Consider the following 20,407-nt stretch of genomic DNA (forward strand, 5'->3'; position numbering starts at 1 on the left):
AGAATAGATGCCCATATGACAGCAAAACATGTCATTGTCAGATTATTAGAACATTTTTTGGATTATTAGAGCTCCTGTCCATACAAGAAGTATGACAATGCTGTTTGTATGCCCAATGACCAGAGATCAAATTGTGTGTGTACAGAAAAGTTAAAATTTGCAAATCAAGTGGTAAATAAATGCAACTTGCTTCTAGAAGATAAATAAAAAGTTAGAATGTGCTGTCCTCGTGTGCGTGGGAGGGACCAGCTCATGATCGACCACAGGAAATGGCCAGCCTGTGACGAATCATTGGTGCTGGGATCTACCTTTCGCGCACGAGAGCTGTGCATGTGTGTTAAAATGATGAAAATTGGCTAAACATTTAGTGTAAAGAAATTTGCTAGACTGTGGTCTATCCAATTTGCACCGCAGAACAGAAACGATTTGGAAAGATAAAAATGAGAGGAAAAGAGAGAAATGTGTTTGCGAGCAGAAATTGATCCACACTAGTGCATGTTAAGTGTCGAGCCCTCATGAGAAATTTGAAAAAGAAACGACGGAACATGCTTTCAGGAATTGGAAGAAGCAAAATTGTGAATTTACGACATTGCAATGCTACATTTAACAGGAATAATTGATTGATGATGTTATAAAGTTATACAAACTTCTATATGCAAGCTAAATCTGAGAGATTGAGTTCTTTAAATTTAAAAACAAAGAAAAAATTCAGATTAATTTGCCAGTAGTTTTTATGAGTTGAGGTTTTTTTGGATTGATGGATTGTTCTATCAGGAACCTTGAGTTGAAGATGGTATATGAATGTTGTGTGGTGAGCTTGGATGAATTGAGACCAAAGACTCCTTTTTGGAGACTGTGTGTGAGATGCAAATGAGCATTGATGAATGATTCCCTGAATGAAAGGAAAATACAGGTTGAATGGTTGAAGTTGTTGGCGACTACTATGGAAAATTAGTAGAGCGACTTTGATGAAAGAGTGATTTTGAGTAAGTTAAATGCTAAAAAGAAAAACGTAGCTTTTGGATTGATAATTAACAAGAGAAAAAACTGGAGAACCAGTAACACATGCAGAAGATGTGTGAACTGGGAAATTGAGAAGCGTTTTGGAAAGAAAATCAAATTAATTGATGATGGAATCATATGTAGTCAAGAACACATTCTCCCAGAAAGTTTGTCAAGGTGTGAGGCATGGGCGTTGCCAAGCCTCAGAAGGAGGGGGTGAATAGGACAGATAGTGGAAGATAGTAATAATACAACACTTTACGACATATGGATTTTCTAATACATTTGGTGTCATACTGTGGTAAATTTCTATTCTGGTATCATGCAATGTATATCTCACAAGTAAGCCTAAGTGTGACCGGGTCATGTTTCAGGTCAGGTTTGTGCGGGATTGTTTGGGCCTTGGTCCATGATCTCATTGGCACGAGACATCTGGTTTCCATTAACAACTGACAAGATATGCACCCGAGTGAGGAAAGGGAGGCTAACTCATAAATAATGAGGAGATATTGGGAGTAATCTGTTGGTCCTTTCTTTAAGACCCTTCCTGGTGTAGATAGGTTAGCAACACGAGAGATTTAGAGGTTCAAAAGAAAGACCGTTAAAAGAAAACAACATTACTGATTTGGACAATTGCAGGCTAACAGGAGCATGAGAAAGAAGAGCTAAGAAGCGGGATCCAATTTGATCAGGGAGATTGGAAATTCACAACACCATATTCTAAGTCACATTTTGAGCAAGCATGACACAAGTAATAACGTTTGAGAGATCAAGACATAGATCAGGGCTAGATGTCGAACGCAGACCTCGATGCGTTAATTTTGAATAATGATACTGAAAAAACAATGTGCTGTCCCATTAAATTGGAACTAGAGACAGAACGTAGCTCGAAAATAGGATGAGTTGCAGGACTTACAACATAAAGACGAGATCACTGTTACTAGGAGAATTTGAAGTTTGGTAAACAAACGTTACTAGCAGCAGCTACATTTGGTTACAAGTTTGATGTCCCAGTCTGTCGCTCTCAGTGCCAGGATCCCTGAAACTCGATCCCGAGACTCTGCCTGCAGCCGTGGACGTCTACAAAACGGTGCCTGGCTTTGAGGCATCTTTGACCTTTGGCAAGGACAAGGAAAGACTGTTGTTGTGCTTGGAGGGGGGCAAGTACACTCCAGAGAAAAGACGACATCCTTGAGGACGAGAAAAGACAGTGAGAAGCAGAGGAACTCACAATGATGAAAATGGACTCATTTGAACAATGGACTCATTCGAGAGTGATGGATGGGTTGGCTCTGAAGCAACAACAAAAGAACACCAACTTGAGAGTGTGAGGTGCTGCAAAAGATATGGACTTGAAGTGTCCGACGACCAAATCGCACTCCTTGCTGTGGCGTTACCAAACTTGGTGGAGCTTGGCTCAAAGTGGAAGGGAGCTTCATTGTGCACTGGGTTTGACAGAACTGAGGAGATTTGTTAAAAATTTAAATAATGCGTAGAGCTACAGAGAAAAGCATTATAATCGGAGACTGAACAGATTTGGATAGAACAAATAGGCTAAAACGGTAGGAAACATCTGATATTTTGGCTCGTCAGGCTCAAGAAGGAGAGGTTGAGTTATATACATTTTAGAATAGGACATTTGGACTAAAGTGAATTCAGTCAAGAGGAAGCTAGGTTCCTCAATGTACCTACTCAATAAAATAGTAAGTTTGTTGCCCCACAGTGGAGTTTGGGTGGTCAGAAAGTTGGATACGTTCAATTTTTGACTTTCACACAATCATGCATAGGAGTCGCACAAGGCGACAGTTAACAATAGGGGTCTGACTGCAATAGGGGTCACTTACAACTGCACCGACATGGAAAAGTAGAAGCAAGGGAGTTGAGTAAGGGATTATATGCTAAACAGTCCGCTACGCAGTTACCAATAGGAGGTTCTATCAAAAGAAGCTACATGAGAGATGTATAGAATCCCTTTGTCTGTGTTCTGTGTTCGTGCGTAATCTCTGTAAAGTTGTGTCAGGCTGTAGTCGTTTGTCTGAGCCTTGGGTGCGCGCTCGGGGTGTGTGCGTTTATGTGCACAACCTATGTGGGTGCGAATGTGTTAGGAAGAAGACGGCATGGATAAGGGAATCTCCTTTAAGACAGGAGGCAATAAATGGGAAAGCCCCTGTCATGATCGGTGTTTGGTTAGGAGGAATCAGTAGGGAGTGCTCAAACTCTTCCCGCAAACACTCCTATCTGCCTCGTTAAAAACGGCATTACAATTGACTACAAGAGTTGCAAAGGGCAGATGAAGAACAGTCCATGGCAGTTTATATGATCAGGACCCTCAAACTGAAAGATATGTCCAATGCAAATTTACTGCCGCCTGATCTTTCCTCCTCACAGGTCGACAACCCCATCAATCCAGGAGACTGGGTCTACATCAAGGTCATTAAAAGAAAGAACTGGGTCAGCCCACGGTGGGAGGGACCATTCCAAGTCTTGCTGACTACCCCCACCTTAGTGAAGATCGCTGAACAACCCAGCTGGATTCACCTCAGCCACTGCAAGCTACAGGGAGTGCTGGGCCCCTCATTTCGGGGTGGTGGCGAAGTCTGCGAACAACGATCCCAACTCCGCTAGGCGGGGGTATGTCTCGGTGTTCCTGTCATCTTAGTAGCAACGGGGCTCCAGATGCCAGGTGGATCCTCTGCTGCGTTGTGGTTGGAGCATGCTATGGTCTATGGACTCATCTGAACAGACCAAGTGATGATGTTGACCGTGGGAAACGATGGTCACACGATGAGAACTTTGAGGACCGGTCATGAGACCCCAGAAACCCATACGAAACCAACACGTGGTACCGGTACGTCAAGTTCACTGAGAGCCCACACACAGGAGGGGTGTTATGTGTGTTCAAAACACCCCCCTTCCTCCACGCAAGTTCACTTGGAGGCCAGGGAAATGAATGTCACTGAAGCGAAATGTATGGCATCCATGGAAGGAGTTGGATATCAACACCGTGCTGTCACCGTCAGCGACGCTACCCCTACTGCCCTGGACTCGCAGAAATGAATCTGTGATTGAACTCTTTTGGATTGATCCCAATGTAACTGTTGGAGGACGACAGATGCCACAAGTGGCCTAAACAAAAAGGCTACCTGGAATGGACTACACGTGTTTCATCCGAGAAAACAAGACCCACGAATGCATTAACGACAACTGCTCTCCAGGAGGAAACTGGATGGGAGCTTTGGACATCACCGCTGTGTGCCAGGATGGGAGAGCCAGTTCAAGGCGTAAGGGCTCTCCTGCCAACATGGCTGCACCATTGGACGGGACCTAATTCATTCAGAACGGATCGTGGCTTTGTTTTTTTGTTTTTTATTGATAGCATTCTGGTCGCCTAAGGCAGAGGGACCGTGTGAGACTTTTCCTGCGATTTAACATCGGCCAGCAGGTTTTTAGATCACACACTAAGTTTGAACTGGAGTATTGAGGAAAAACCTCATCTTCACTGGAAGTTGTCGCTATCATTGTTTGTTGTTTTTGTCATGTTTCACCATACGCGATCCCCGACCCGTCCGCTGTCATCTCTGTTTTTTGTCGATCTTTTTTATTAGTGTTTTTATTATTTTTACTGCTCTTCTTTATATTTTCTTGCTTATGTTTGTGGATTGGGTTGACATAATCATATGATAAAACAGGAGGGATATGTCAGGGTTTTCCAAACTATCTTGATCGTATGATTATGTTGGAATGTATGTAACCAGTAATAAATAACCTAGCTAGATTAGTTTTATGCTTACGTTGGTGTGTAACCAGTAATAAATTACCTAGCTTGTCCCATCCTACACAATGTCGTAAAACATCCCCTGCTATGCTTTGACTAGAGGTCAAGGGTTTTCTCTTCCCTATCCAGTCCACTGTCACCCCCACCCTGTTTCTCTTAATAAAAATGCTCATGCAGGAGGCGAGAGTCAGACCTCCATTCGATCATCGCTGTACGCACGGCGACGAATGGACTCTCCACCTGCAGGTGTCAAAGGGCAAACTACTGTCTCCCGTGTGGTTCTTGCAAAATAAGTTAGAGTGAGCACCACTCTAACATTTCCAGTCCGGTTTCCGGCCCCGCCATAGCACCGAAACTTCTAAAACTCACCAATGACGTCCTCACTGCACCTGATTCCGTTTTACTCTCCATCCTCATCCTCCTTGACCTCAGTGCGGCCTTTGACACAATCTCTCATTCCATCCTCCTCAATAGACTACGTATATGCTCCATCGGTATCACTGGCACCCCCCTCGACTGGTTTCATTCCTACCTCTCAGGCCGCACTCAGTTCATCCAACTTAAATCCTTCCATTCCCAACCCTCCCCTGTCTCCACTGGTGTCCCCTAGGGATCTGTCATGGGTCCCCTCCTTTTCATTACTTACCTCCTCCCCCTTGGTCTTATTTTCCGTAAATTTAATGTCCTTTTTCACTGCTTCGCTGATGAATCTTTCAGCTCTATCTTTCCACCAAACCCAACTCCACCCTCCCTCCCTCTTCCCTGACTGAATAGAATTCTAGTCCGCATTACTGCCGACGCTGCACCGATCCGCCTGTCGATCTCGCGCTCCATCCTCCTCTCACTCGTGAACAAGACCCCAAGATACTTGAACTCCTCCACCTGGGGCAGGATCTCATCCCCGATCCGGAGAGGGCATTCCACCCTTTTCCGACCAAGTACCATGGACTCAGATTTGGAGGTGCTGACCCTCATCCCGAACACTTCACACTCGGCTGCGAACCGCTCCAGTGAGAGCTGGAGATCACGGCTTGATGAAGCCAACAGCACTGCGTCATCTGCAAAAAGCAGAGACGCAATGCTGAGGTCCCCAAACCGGACACTCTCAACGCCTCGGCTGCGCCTAGAAATTCTGTCCATAAAAGTTATGACCAGAATCGGTGACAAAGAACAGCCTCGGCGTAGTCCAACCCTCACTGGGAACAAGTGAGACTTACTGCCGGAAATGCGGACCAAACTCTGACATCGGTGATACAGGGACCGAACCGCCCTTATCAGGTGGCTCGGCACCCCGTACTCCCGAAGCACCCTCCACAGAACTTCCCGAGGGACACAGTCGAACACTTTCTCCAAGTCCACAAAACACATGTGGACTGGTTGAGCGAACGCCCATGCCCCCTCGAGGATCCTGCCGAGGGTGTAGAGCTGGTCCACCGTTCCACGGCCAGGACGAAAGCCTCACTGCTCCCCCTGAATCCAAGGTTTGACCTCCCGACGGATCCTCCTCTCCAGCACCCCTGAATAGACCTTACCAGGGAGGCTGAGGAGTGTGATTCCTCTGTAGTTGGAACACACCCTCCGATCCCCCTTCTTAAAGAGGGGAACCACCACCCCAGTCTGCCAATCCAGAGGTACCGTCCCCGATGTCCACGCGATGTTGCAGAGGCATGTCAGCCAGGACAGCCCCTTTAAACCCTTTAAAAACTCCGGGCAGATCTCATCCACGCCTGGGGCCTTGCCCCCAAGGAGTTTTTTAACTACCTCAGTGAATTCAACCCCAGACATTGGAGAGTCCATCTCAGAGTCTCTAGGCCCTGCTTCCACAATGGAAGGCATCTAGGTGGAATTGAGGAGGTCTTCGAAGTATTCTCTCCACCGACTCACGACGTCCCAAGTTGAGGTCAGCAGCACGCCATCTCCACTGTAAACAGTGTTGACGGTGCACTGCTTCCCCCTCCCGAGACGCCAGATGGTGGACCAGAATCTCCTCGAAGTCGTCCGGAAATCATTCTCCATGGCCTCACCAAACTCCTCCCACGCCCGGGTTTTTGCCTCAGAAACTGCCAAAGCCGCGTTCCGCTTGGCCATCCTGTCGGCTGCCTCCGGAGTCCCACAGGCCAAAACGGCCCAATAGGACTCCTTCTTCAGCTTGCCGGCATCCCTTACCGCCAAACACAGTTATTATTAGTCTAGGGCAGGGGTCGGGAACCTATGGCTCGTGAGCCAGATATGGCTCATTTGGTGACTGCGTCTTGCACGCGGACAAATCTGCCATTTGTTTCCACAATTGAAGTCAGAAATAATTTTGTTATATTATTAAAGCAAAAAATAGACCTACTGAAATCAAATGTTAAATTAGCTTTCAAAATATAAAATATGATCACGTTTGCAATCCACCCCATCTGTTTTCTACCGCTGAAATCCACGGTTGCGTCACATCAGCCAATCCCAGCTGCCCTTCGGTGTACAGAAGGGTGACGCCAGGTCGGACAAAAAAAGCGCGATTTTTATTGGACAGTACGGTGCCTATGGGGTCGTGAGAGGTAAAGTTCCATCCGCTTTATTTAAAATTCCAGCTAGCTAGCTGGTGTGTGCCAGGCAAGCAAAAAAGATGGCAAAGATAAAAAAAGATGACGATGAGTGGACCAAAGAATTCATATTTGTGGAGAGAGGAGGCTCTGCTACGTGCCTCATATGCAATGACAAAATTGCATCAATGAAACGCTCCAATATCAAGCGCCACTTTGAGACACGACATGCTACATTTGTAACCAAATACCCAGCTGGGGACAGCAGAAAGAAAGCGTTTGAAGAGCTCCAGAGCAAGGTCCAACCTAGTCAACAGCAACTCCGTGTATGGACCAGACAAGGTGACTTTAATTCAGTTTTGCTGGTGCATTAGCAATTGTGAGGAACGGAAAGCCATTCACTGATGGTGAGTATTTCAACATTTATGCTTGATGTGGCGAATGAAATTTTTGACGACTTCACGGATAAAGAAAAGATACTCAAACGGATAAAAGACATGCCTCTGTCAGCAAGAACCGTTCACGATCGTGCCATTATGACGGATGAGAGCCTCAACGCCTGCATGAAGCTCAACCTCACCGCATATCAACCGGACTACAAAGCCATCAGCAAAACGATGAAGTCCCAGAAGTCTCATTAATGGTGAGGTTTTTTTTTTCTCGGCTTCAATATTAAAAAGTTATTAAAAAGAATACATTAGCACACTCAAAAAATCGTTGGTCTTAATTAAAATACATGTATTTAATAGTATTTAGCCTATCGTTTATTTTAAATGGGATGGCTCTTATGGGAAATTATTTTTAAAAATGGGCATTTATGGCTCTGTCCGCCAAAAGGTTCCCGACCCCTGGTCTAGGGTAACTCACCAGCATTGCCCTCGTGGGGAATCACAACTGTGAAGCTCTTGAACACTTAACTTTCTCGCTGAACTGAGTTAACCGCTAGCTTAAACTGCCTTGTGTGTCATCTAACTGAGCGCTCGATCCAAACGGAAAGATAATCGGAAATACACTCGCCAACATGTCATTACCAAAATTGGCCAATAGATGTCGCTAACGCACCTCAAATGACTCAAGGGAAAACCTAAATGAACAAATGGTCGTTAAGACCAGAACACTCCCTACCTGGTATCTTAAGGATACCACATCTATTACTTCTTAGATACAAACATTTCAACACAGGCAACGTCCCCCTTAGGAGAGAAAAGTAAGATCAGTTCAGTTACAGGGCTTTTGTACACTTTAGGAGTGCCTTGGCGTATAACTCTGACATTCACAGTTCGAACGACACTGTCTTTGCTGGGAAAGGTTTCGACGACCATTGCCATTGGCCAGTGGTTTCTTGGCACTGCATTGTCTCTCATCAAGATGATGTCTCCTGAAGCTGCTGGTTCTCACTGCCCTCACTTAATAAAGAGTTTAGACAAAACATAGCAGTGGAAGTATTCGTTTGTTTGTAGAAAGGGGAACAAAATGTGATATTGTTAAGAAAATATGACTATTTGGTGTTGGTTTTTGTTTTGTTTTCAGTGGGAGAAGGCCAATTTGCCTGTTTGAGTATAAAAGGTTACCAATCTCTTCCATAAGGTTTTATTTTGCATAAAGTGCATTGGGTATTTTCCCTATTACTATTTACCGGCTAAATATTGTTGTACCATTTGTGATTTGGCATCTACAACTTGTAACTTGTAATTGTGATTAGTAAGGATACCATTTTTATAACATGCCGGGTTGCTAACAAGGTCATCTCTGAGTTTTTTGCCGTCACAGATCCAGCATTATCAGCCGTGTCCAGGAGGAACCAGAGAAGCTACGTCACAGTGACTGGAAGGGAAAAATCCTCTGACAACAACAATAAAATTTGGCTGACACCAGTTGAATTAAACATGTGGTACCCCCAATTTGGGTGAAAATGTGGCGGACGCGCCACGAAAGGGGTTACAGTGAGGGATTGGCCACGCCTATATGAGCGTGTGAAGGTGGATGCAATTGGACTATATGTATAAGGGACGGGCCCTAGAAATAACCCTAATTGGGGGTACCGACAAGCCCTTTTTAACCCCTAGAGATGCAATGAGCTAACAGGCCTGATCAACCTGAGCTCTCATTGCACTCATGGGGACTGATCTTATAATTTCCTCTTTGGAAACGCAATTGAACAATCAAATAATCCATTCTGAGAATGAGTATTTGTCGTTATACCCAAAAATAAGTGTTTTGGAGGGGAGGTCATTTACTCCATTAGTTCTGCAAGCGACACTCATTTGGTTTCCTACCCAGAGATACGGTAATAGGTTACCAGGGTGGTTGAAAGTCCGGCATCTGCCTTATATCGTCCAATGTGAAACCTGCAGGTATAGGTTTGTATAATTAACAAACAGCAAGACAGGTAAACTCAAAATGTAATTATTGGTGAAATCCGTGGACTGGATTCCCATCATAATTTCTAATTTTATTGGGTGACAGACTTGCTGAAATTTAAGGATAAAGGATATTGTTCATTACTAATTGAAGAGTAAAACAAGTGGAGTTTCGCATTATCTGAAGTTAGAGAATAAAAACAGAAAACAAAGTCTTTGGGAAATTGTAAATGTTGTTTGACAATGTGGACGTGATATTTTTGGTTTATTTAAAAAAAAATTAACATTTGTTTGTGTGTATTTTTTTATGTATGTACGTATATATATTTTCTGATGTTAATTTTTACTGTTCTATAATACGACTCCCGCATTGGAGTTTCACTGTTAGGGTCTGTCGTATAAATTAAAATCATGCTCTGGTGTGTCTAACTCGTTTACTGACATGGATCAGTAAGTGGAAAGGGGTAGTCAGTAATGTAATCATTTCTGGTGGGATGATATTGGGGGTGTTTGTCTTTCGTGGTTGTTGCTGTGTTCCTTGTATTAGATCCTTGATCATTAGGAACGTCGAGCGTGCAGTGGGTGATCATGGAAGGCCTCCGACATTCCAGGCCGCCCAGTTGGGCAGGCACGAGATTCTGCCAGTCCCTCCGGTTCCCGGATTGGAGGATGTGGTCGAGGAGGACGATGTAGTGTGATTAGTCAGATGTACGGTCCACGATAACTGATGATGAGTATATAGTTGTTTTGCTTGCTCATGTGCTCCACAGATTTCATCGCTCGCACCGGGTACACCAATAAATGACAGACACTCACTACATTATATGCAAATTTTTGTTGTACTAATTACATTTTTCCGTTCTGTACTGCACCACACTCGTGGCCCCTGAAGTTAGTGGCAACTCAATAAAAGGTCCGAGGGGGCGGGCCTGATGGTAAGAGCCTTGTCGTGTAGGGGGCCACGCGCACATATAGGTTGGATTTTTGCACACATGAACAGGGGGTGAGAGGGACTGGCAGTTTAGGCCAGTTCAACAGGGGGAGCCACACATTTTTTATCAAAAGCTCAAGTTTAGTTGAGTGACCTGTAAGGTCACTCAAACAGGGGGATTGTTAGAATAGGCCTCTTTGGCACATGAGCTTTAGCTAGGTAGCTTGAGCTATGCCGTTATATCGCTGTAACCCTTCTCTTGCTTTATTAGCTTTCTCTTCTCTATGACACTCTCTGCACATATGTAGAAGTCGCTCTCAGTTAAGACTACAAGGTTACACATTATCACACAAGCTAGGCAGAGTCGCCTCCATGCAGGAAGGCGGCCCAGAGTAATATATGAGCAGGAACCTTGGCGCTGGGAGTTAGACCTTCTTCCGCATCTCGCAGAAAGGGCTCCACAGCTGTGCATCGATCATTCTAGCATACATTAAATAGTCAAACTGTGAAGCATTAAAGATAAAGAACTGGGAACCTAACAACATCATCAATTTGTTAATGTTCCCTGACTATGCAAAGTTCTTACTCAGCACTTACCATGCATTTGTTTGTTTGTTTGTTTTTTTGACACTCCATGTACTCGCTTACTTCGTCACATTCTTAGTTTAATCATGCTTCCAACCATATCTTTTCATTGTTAGGCAAAACATTTCCCTCTGTCCAGAACATTCAGTAGTAATCCAAAGCTGGCGTCGAGCATTAGGCAACATATGACGTCACATCTAGCATATTCAAAACATAAGATATAATCAAGTACTGAACATTTTTCGATGACTTTGGCAGTGTCCGTGATTTAGAAAAACATCAGGCATGCATTAAACAGTTCCTTAAGGGTCCTTAAGCTATTCAGGCAAAATATCAAAAAACATTTGTTATTTCAAAGTGCACAGAAATACATATCAGATCATAAAGTTATAAAAACCTTTGTCATTACCACATATCAAAAATGTCTAGTCTTCTATATTAATTTGGTGTGTAGGTATAATTATATGCTTAAAATGTTTCTTTTATTGATTTAATATGTGAATTTACTTGTCTGCTTATGTATTTTATTCAGTGAGGTTTGAGCATATCTGTTTTTGTAGCTAGGCAGGACTTTATGTATTTCGACCCCATTTCTTCAATACCAATACACAAACAATGGTGAGGATCAATATTGCCGAAGTAGTAGCTGAGATGATAACGGAAAGTTTGGTTATTGTTTACTTTTTTTTTTTTTTTTTACTTTTAGTTTACATTTTCAAATTGCAAATAAAAGTAGAAAAAAAAGGGTTGATTGATTGGCTGCTGTCTTGCGCATCTCTGCCATCCCTTATGTTTATCTGTTGTTCAGCTCAAAGCTGAGGACAGTTGTATCACAATTCTTGATAATAAGAGAGCCTTATATATGTATATATTGTGCTTTGGAAGGTCAACTGGTCGTTGGGGACCATTGCCTTGAGGAACACCAGCTTCTGGAAGTTGGTGCTTCTTCGGCTTATGGATGTTGTCAGCGGCGCTATGGAAGTGGTGTTATACTTAATGACTACCCACACCTCCCTGTACTCCTTGGGGAAGAAGGCCAAGGAGAGGGCTTATTTTTGGGGCGTCCAAGAATGTAGAGGATTTCCGAAAACCTTTCATTACGAAAGCCAGCAGGCTACTGATATGACACAGCGTGGTCATTCAGAAATTTCTGTACTGTGGATGGAGCTAACGTGCCAATGTGTGCCACAAAACATTATTAGCCAAATGTTTGCCTGCTTTTTGGGTTAGTGACAGTTTGGGGGCGGACGAAATTCGCTTCTGCCGGCGCTTATACCATCAATGTTTCCATCAGTCATCAGCCCACCACCAAAACGTGAGTCTGTCAGTAGCAGACTGACGGACCTCCTGTTAGTATTGACAGACTTTCCACCACTTTTTATAAGATCAAACTGACAATCATGTATAAGTATCGTATATAAGGCAGTCATTTTCCTCTTCTAATTAAAAAAACCTCTCCAGTACCAGCAGGTACAATTCAAGCCTGCAGCAAGAAGAAGAATAACTAGCAAAGTGATGAGTAGCCCAAATGCAATGACAGTCACACTGATGGCCCAAATATAAGTCTTCTTGGATAAGTCAATCAAGGGCGACATTAGGGCCAACCGTGCCCTTCTTGCTCGCTGGCGATCCTGAGGTGGGTAGCGAGCTAGGTTGATACTTTCCATGGCAAGTGAACGGAGTAGACATGCCCTCTGGTGGCTCAACCGGTCAAAGGTGTGTTTGCCATGATAGAAGCCCATACCACTCTGACCTACAAAATGAAGCAGTCGTAATAAAATCACAAAAAGCATGAAGAGCAGTGTAGACAATCATTATTTCATGCAATCCTGCAAACGGAAATAATAAAATTGTCACTTATTTTGTATAATTCCCATTTTTTTTCTAATCCATTTATTTGTTTTTCTTTCATTTATGTTTGCCTGAGAAAATTCTATAACTCTACAGTGATCCCTTGCCACTTCGCGCTTCACCTATCGCAGAGGCGCTACTTCACGGGTTTATGAGTGATGGGAGAATGGTGTTTAAATCCACGCTGATAGCCTCTAATGTGCGTCACTGCAGACAAGCAGGGGAAGCGCAGCAGCCAGCTACTAAACCGCTACTTAAGTGACCAAATCTCGACCCGGACTGTCTCAGTAATTATTGGCCGGTTTCAAAACTCCCATTCATAGCAAAACGTCTTGAAAAAGTAGTATCGCAGCAGCATATTGATTACATGGTCGCCAATAATCGATTTTAATCTTTTCAGTCTGGTTTTAGAGCTAATCATTCCACCGAGACAGCACTTGCTAAAGTGACTAATGATCTCCTCATAGCTAGGTATTCAAACACTTCATCGGTCTTATTATTACTCAATTTTAGTGCTGCCTTCGACACGGTAGACTTCAATATTTTACTAGAGCGCCTTAAAAGCTGTGTTGGTATTTCAGGGTCAGCACTAGGCTGGTTCTATTCCTATCTATCAGACAGGACCCACCGAGTAGTCCATGGCAATGCAACCTCTGAGCTCTATAACGTTACTTGTGGTGTCCCGCAGGGATCGGTACTCGGACCAATTCTATTTAATATTCATATGATTCCACTTGGGGACATAATACGTAAATATAACTTTACTTTTCAATGTTACGCGGATGACACTCAATTATATATGCCGTTATTGATGACAAATCCGCGGAACTGTTGTAATCTTGAGGCGTGCCTTGCGGAGATCAAACATTGAATGTCTCTCGATTTCCTTCGTCTTAACCCAGATAAAACTGAGATGTTGATAATTGGTCCAGCTCGTTCTCACCACTTATTTAAGGAAACCGCTATAACTATGGATAACTGTACTATCACTCAGCATAATACTGTAACTAATCTCAGGGTAATATTTGACCAAACGCTCTCTTTTCAAAAGCACATTAAGAACATAACTAGAATTGCGTTTTTTCACCTCCGTAATATTGCTAAGATTCGTCCGATTGTTTCGACCGGTTATGTGGAAACTATTATGCGTATACTACGTCGCGCCTGGACTACTGTAATGCATTATTCTCTGGTCTTCCTAAGTCCAGTATCAAAAGTCTACAGTTAGTACAGAATGCTGCTGCAAGGCTGCTTTCACGGACAAGGAAATTTGATCACATTACCCCAATATCAGCCAACTTACATTGGCTCCCGGTCCATTTAAGATGTGACTTCAAGGTTCTTCTATTAACCTATAAATCATTGCATGGCTTAGCACCTTCGTATCTTGTCGACCTAGTTGTTCCTTATGTTCCGTCCCGTAACCTCCGCTCACAAAACGCTGGTCTTTTAGTGACCCCGAGGGCCAAAAAGATGTCTGCAGGGACTCTAGAGCATTTTCTATTCAGGCCCCAGAGCTTTGGAATGCCCTACCAATGGACATTACAACTGCTACCTCATTAGAAACATTTAAGACATATTTAAAGACACATTTTTACAATATGGCCTTTAATTAACCTGTGGTGGCCGATTTGGCTGGAGTTTGGGTTCCCCCCCTCCCAGGTGACACCCAAACTGACAACGGCTGTCTGGATTTTTCGCGGACCAATCAGGATGAGGGAACTGCAGCGGATTACCCCCCTCAAAGACACTGCCAGAAGAATCGAGGGCACCTCATGCACCTCTTCACTTTTAATTGGACATCCACTTTTTCTTTGGATTGTTTTATATTACCTTATTTTCCGCATGATTAGGCGCACTTAAAAACTTAAATTTTACTCAAAAAAAACCACAGAGCGCCTTATATATGGATCAATTGATGAATTTGTTGATCCATACTGGTTGTACACAATGCTCTGCCAAAATGTTAATGTAAATTACAAGGTCGCATCGCTTCCCAGCATTACGGCAACCGTGGTCAGTGGGCGTCACTGAATAGCTGTTGTACCCGCGAGGCTATTTAATTTCAAAATAGGCTGTTCCGTTAATGTTTTCGAGTATGTTTACGGATCAATATCCAACAATCATAAATAAGCAGCACCAATGTGGTAAATCAGTCTTTCACTTTTTTCCCATAATATCACTTTTATGGGCGAGAGTTTGAGAAACGTGATTATTTACAGGGGGCTGCCACGACACTTTGCTGAGGCTCAATGGAGTCTGCGAGCTAAAGCTCATGGGAGTTTGCGGGTGGCTAATGCTATAATGATAGCTGCTATACGCACGAGGCTATTTCATCTCAAAATAGGCTGCTCCGTTAATGTTTCGAGTAAATTTACGGATCGATATGGAAGAGAAACATAGGTAAGCAGTACCAATGTGTTATGTAGATTGAACTTTAGTCAGTTCCGATCATTTTATAGGAGATAATTTGAGAAACGCGATTGTTTACAGGGGGCTGCCACGACACTTTGCTGAGGCTCATGGGAGTCTGCGAGCTGAGGCTCATGGGAGTTTGCGGGTGGCTAATGCTATAATGATAGCTGCTATACGCAAGAGGCTATTTCATTTCAAAATATAGGCTGCTCTGTTAATGTTTCGAGTAAATTTACGGCGCGGTCACAATTATGCGTCCTGCGCGCTGCGGTTGCGCGGTCGGACGGAAATGACGAAAAATCAGCCTCCTACGCAAGGAGTAGGAATTTACGGAGCGATATGGAAGGGAAACATAGGTAAGCAGTATCAATGTGTTAGATCGAACTTTACTCAGTTCCGATCATTTCATAGGAGATAGTTTGAGAAACGCGATTGTTTACAGAGGGCTCATTGGTTATTGGCTAGTGGATGCATACCGCAACCCTAGTCGACCTCAGTTTGTTGCAGTATAGCTTGTATTTTATGCGCCTTTTAATCCGGTATATATGAAATAATTTCTAAAATAAAAAATTCAATGAGGGTGCGCCTTATAATCCAGTGCGCCTTTTGGTGCTAAAAATACGATATGTGTTCTATGTGCCCTCTCTGCCTCCATTGCAGCCTGGTCATCCTGGAAGGGGGATCCTCCCATTTGTGGTCCCTTTTCAAGGTTTCTCATTTTTTACCCTGTAGTTTTTTTTTTTTAGTTTTTCCTTGACTTGGCAAAGAAAAAAATAAACCTGAGTGACGTCATTATCCCAGACAAGTGAGTGAGTGTCATCCCATAATGCCTCACATAATGCCTCACTGTTTAATATGACATCTTTTCCCTTTATTTCATGTTCCAAAATGAAGAGTTGTTAGTTGTGTGTGTGAATTTTAGTTGGGAAAAGTGTCTTTTACATTTTTTGTTTGCAAGAAACAAATTGTTTCGTTACACTTGCACTTCATTTTCGGTGGATGGTATTACTCTCGATGCCTAACATTGTCTACTATGTTGAGGAATATTTTGTAAATAGTCTTATAACACGTGTCTGAGGCTAAAATAATGCAAATGAAAACACACACACACAGACGCACACACACACACGTATGTATATATATATATATATACGTATATATAGTATATATATATAAAACTGAACTATATATATATATATATAAAACTGAACTAAAAGTGTGCCCCATTTGTGATGAAATGCAACGTTGTAGCAGAAGAGCTACTGATACATATATATATATATATATATATATATATATATATGTATACCTTATTTTCACGACCTTAAGCGCTTCGGGTTAAAAGGCGCAGACTAAATTTTGGGGTCTATTTTGTATTAAGTCCACACATAGGGCGCACCGCATTATAGGGCGCATGCATGCCATGATTTACGGTAAACAAAAAAATAACGTCACGGGAGCAAGAAAGTGAGTTCGGTTGTACTTTATTCTACTGTTTAACTATGTACTCCACTGTACTCACATTATTTTTAATCGATATTCATACGCAAATCCGTCCAAGTCCTCATCTTCTGTATCCAAATTAAACACTTGGGCAAGTTTGACATCTGACATGTCAATTTCCCTCGTCATTGTCTTGTCGTTGTCACGTTGCTCTTCGGCAATGACCCTGGCTTTCCAGGAACCTTGAATTGTGCCTCGTAAGCATGCCTCTTTGTCTATGCCATTTTAAAGGGTCCTAATGCTGTTTTCTTTGCACAAATGATTGTATTCATTTAGCAATGGCGGCAGAGGTATGTGTTACGTGAAGTCCTCTGATTGGTTTCCCGCCTGATTTACGTAAAACGTAATGTCCTCTGATTGGTTCATCGGGTCTACATATTACGCCTGTTTATTACGTCTCTGTGTGGTGGAAGCCACACAAAACAACTTTACAGATTTTCACAAACAGTAGTCTTATTTATCAATGGCGACGGAGGTACGTACTTTGCTCGGACGATAGTGTTATTTACCAATGACGGCGGAGGTACGTATTCCTCTACGTGTCACGTGCAGTCCTCTGATTGGTCTACCGGCCCGAACTACGTAAAACGTAGTGTCCTCTGATTGGTTCATTGAGTGCCTGTATATTACGTCTGTGTGGCGGAATCCACACAAAACAACTTTACAGAGTTGCACGAACGATAGTATTTATTTACCAATGGCGGCAAAAGTACGCACTCCTCTACGTGTTACGTCTAGTCCTCTGATTGTTGATCTACGTATGTAAAACATAATGTCCTCTGATTGGTACATCGAGTCTTCATATTACGGCTGTATATTACGGAAGCCACACAAAACAACTTGACAGATTTTTTAATTTGGTCCACACAAAAGGAGCACCTTATTAAAAGGCGGACCTTCGTTTTTCGAGAGACTTAAAAGCTTTTATGAGCGCCTTATGGTCGTGAAAATACGGTGTATGTAATGGGGCAAAAAAGTATTTAGTCAGCCACCAATTGTGCAAATGGACACTTGTGTGTGCGTGAACTGGGAAGGGATGGAGGAGAGACACTCGCAAGCGATCATGAGCGCTGCCTCATGTGCGTGTTTCCGTTAGGACGAGTTTCATTTCTGTGGCTCGCTCTGGGGCGCGTGGGTCCCCGCGACAGTGCCAGCGGGCCACTTACAAGACTGTCTCAGAAAATTAGAATATTGTGATAAAGCTCTTTATTTTCTGCAATGCAATTGAAAAAACAAAAATGTCATACATTCTGGATTCATTACAAATCAACTGAAATATTGCAAGCCTTTTATTAATTTAATATTGCCGATTATGGCATACAGCTTAGGAAAACTCAAATATTCTATCTCGAAATATTAGAATATTTCCTCAGACCAAGTTAAAAAAAAAGATTTATAACAGCAAAACAAAATCAAACATTTGAAAATGTCTATTAATGCACTCAGTACTTGGTTGGGAATCCTTTTGCACGGATTACTGCAACCAATGCGGCGTGGCATGGAGGCAATCAGCCTGTGGCATTGCTGAGGTGTTATGGATGCCCAAGATGCTTCAATAGCGGCCTTTAGCTCATTTGCATTGTTGGGTCTAGTGTCTTTCAAATTCTTCTTCACAATACCCCACAAATTCTCTATGGGGTTCAGGTCAGGGGAATTGGCAGGCCAATCGAGGACAGTAATGCCATGGTCAGTACACCATTTACCGGTGGTTTTGGCACTATGGGCAGGTGCCAGATCATGCTGGAAAATGAAATCATCATCTCCATAGAGCTTTTCAGCAGACGGAAGCATGTAGTGCTCTAAATTCTGCATTTACTCTGGACTTGATGAAACACAGCAGCTGACATGGCTCCCCAAACCATCGCTGACTGTGGGAACTTTACACTGGATTTCAAGCAACTTGGATTTTGCTCCTCTCCAGCCTTTCTCCAGACTCTGGCGCCTTGACTTCCAAATGAAAAACAAAACATGCTTTCGTCTGAAAAGAGGACTTTGGACCACTCTGCAACTGTCCAGTGCTTCTTTTCCATAGCCCAAGTCAGACGCTTCTTCCATTGTCTTGAGTTCAGAAGTGGGTTGACCATGGGAATACGGCCATTGTAGCCCATTTACCGGACACGTCTGTGAACAGTGGCTTTTGATACCTGGACTCCAGCTTCAGTCCACTGTCTTTGAAGCTCCCCCAAATTCTGGAAGCGACTCTTCTTCACAATGCTGTTAAGGCTGCGGTCATCTCTCTTGGTTGTGCAGCGTTTCCTGCCACATTTCCCCCTTCCAACAGACTTTTTGTGGCTGTGCTTTGAAATTGCACTCTGTGAACAGCTTGCTCTTTGAGAAATTAATTTTTGTGTCTTACCCTCCTGATGGAGGGTGTCAATGATGGTCGCCTGGACAGCAGTCAAATCAGCAGTCTTCCCCATACTTGTGATTTAGTTTACTGAACCAAGCTGAGTGTTTTTCAAGGCTCAGGAAGCCTTTGCAGGTGTTTCGAGTTAATTAGACGATTCAAGTGATTAGTTGAATACCCTACTAGTATACTTTTTCATGATATTCTAATATTTTGAGATAGGATATTTGAATTTTCTTAAGCTGTATGCCATAATCAGCAATATTACAATAATAAAAGGCTTGCAATATTTCAGTTGATTTGTAATGAATCCAGAATGTATGACATTTTTGGGTTTTTAATTGCATTACAGAAAATAAAGAACTTTATCACAATATTCTAATTTTCTGAGACAGTCCTGTATTATTGATTCTATGACACAATGCTTCGGGCCAGCCCCAAAACATCACTGCTCTAGAGGAGATCTGCATGGAGGAATGGGCCAAAACATTACCAACAGTGTGCGGAGAACCTTGTGAAGACTTACAGAAAACGTTTGACCTCTGTCATTGCCAACAAAGGGTATATAACAAAGTATTAATATGAACTTTTGTTATTGACCAAATCCTTATTTTCCATCATAATTTGCAAATAAATTCCTTAAAAATCAGACAATGTGATTTTCTGGATTTATTTAAATTTTATTTTGTCTGTCATAGTTAAAATGTACCTATGATGAAAGTTACAGGCCTCTCTCAGTGCTTGTGAGTGGGAGAACTTGCACTATTGGTGGCTGACTAAATACTTTTTTGACCCACTGTATATATCAGGTATAACAAAGTATTAATATGAACTTTTGTTATTGACCAAATCCTTATTTTCCACCAAATCCTTATTTTCCACCATAATTTGCAAATAAATTCCTTAAAAATCAGACAACATGATTTTATGGATGTTTTATTTTTATTTTGTCTGTCATAGTATAAGTGTACCCTATGATGAAAATTACAGGCATCTCTCAGCTTGTAAGTGGGAGAACTTGCACAATTGGTAATATATACGTACATATATCTATCTACAGTATCTCACAAAAGTGAGTACACCCCTTTCATTACTGTATATCTATCTATC

At 42.7% G+C, this 20,407-nt stretch overlaps 1 protein-coding gene across 6 annotated transcripts in view; it reads right to left on the bottom strand.

The window, feature by feature from the left end:
- Positions 1-11,862: 11,862 nt before the first annotated feature.
- Positions 11,863-20,407, bottom strand: part of LOC119132861 (aldehyde dehydrogenase, dimeric NADP-preferring-like) — a 72,539-nt gene continuing 63,994 nt past the window's right edge. For 5 of the 6 annotated variants that reach the window (XM_037268422.1, XM_037268426.1, XM_037268424.1 and 2 more), the window contains one exon: positions 11,863-12,934. In XM_037268422.1, the coding sequence (XP_037124317.1) occupies positions 12,621-12,934 (314 nt within the window). In that variant the 3' untranslated portion in view covers positions 11,863-12,620. The remainder of the gene's footprint in view (positions 12,935-20,407) is intronic. The other variant, XM_037268427.1, reaches the window with a different exon arrangement.

This window comes from Syngnathus acus, chromosome 13 (genome assembly GCF_901709675.1).
Source record: "Syngnathus acus chromosome 13, fSynAcu1.2, whole genome shotgun sequence".
NCBI classification, from domain to species: Eukaryota; Metazoa; Chordata; class Actinopteri; order Syngnathiformes; family Syngnathidae; genus Syngnathus; species Syngnathus acus.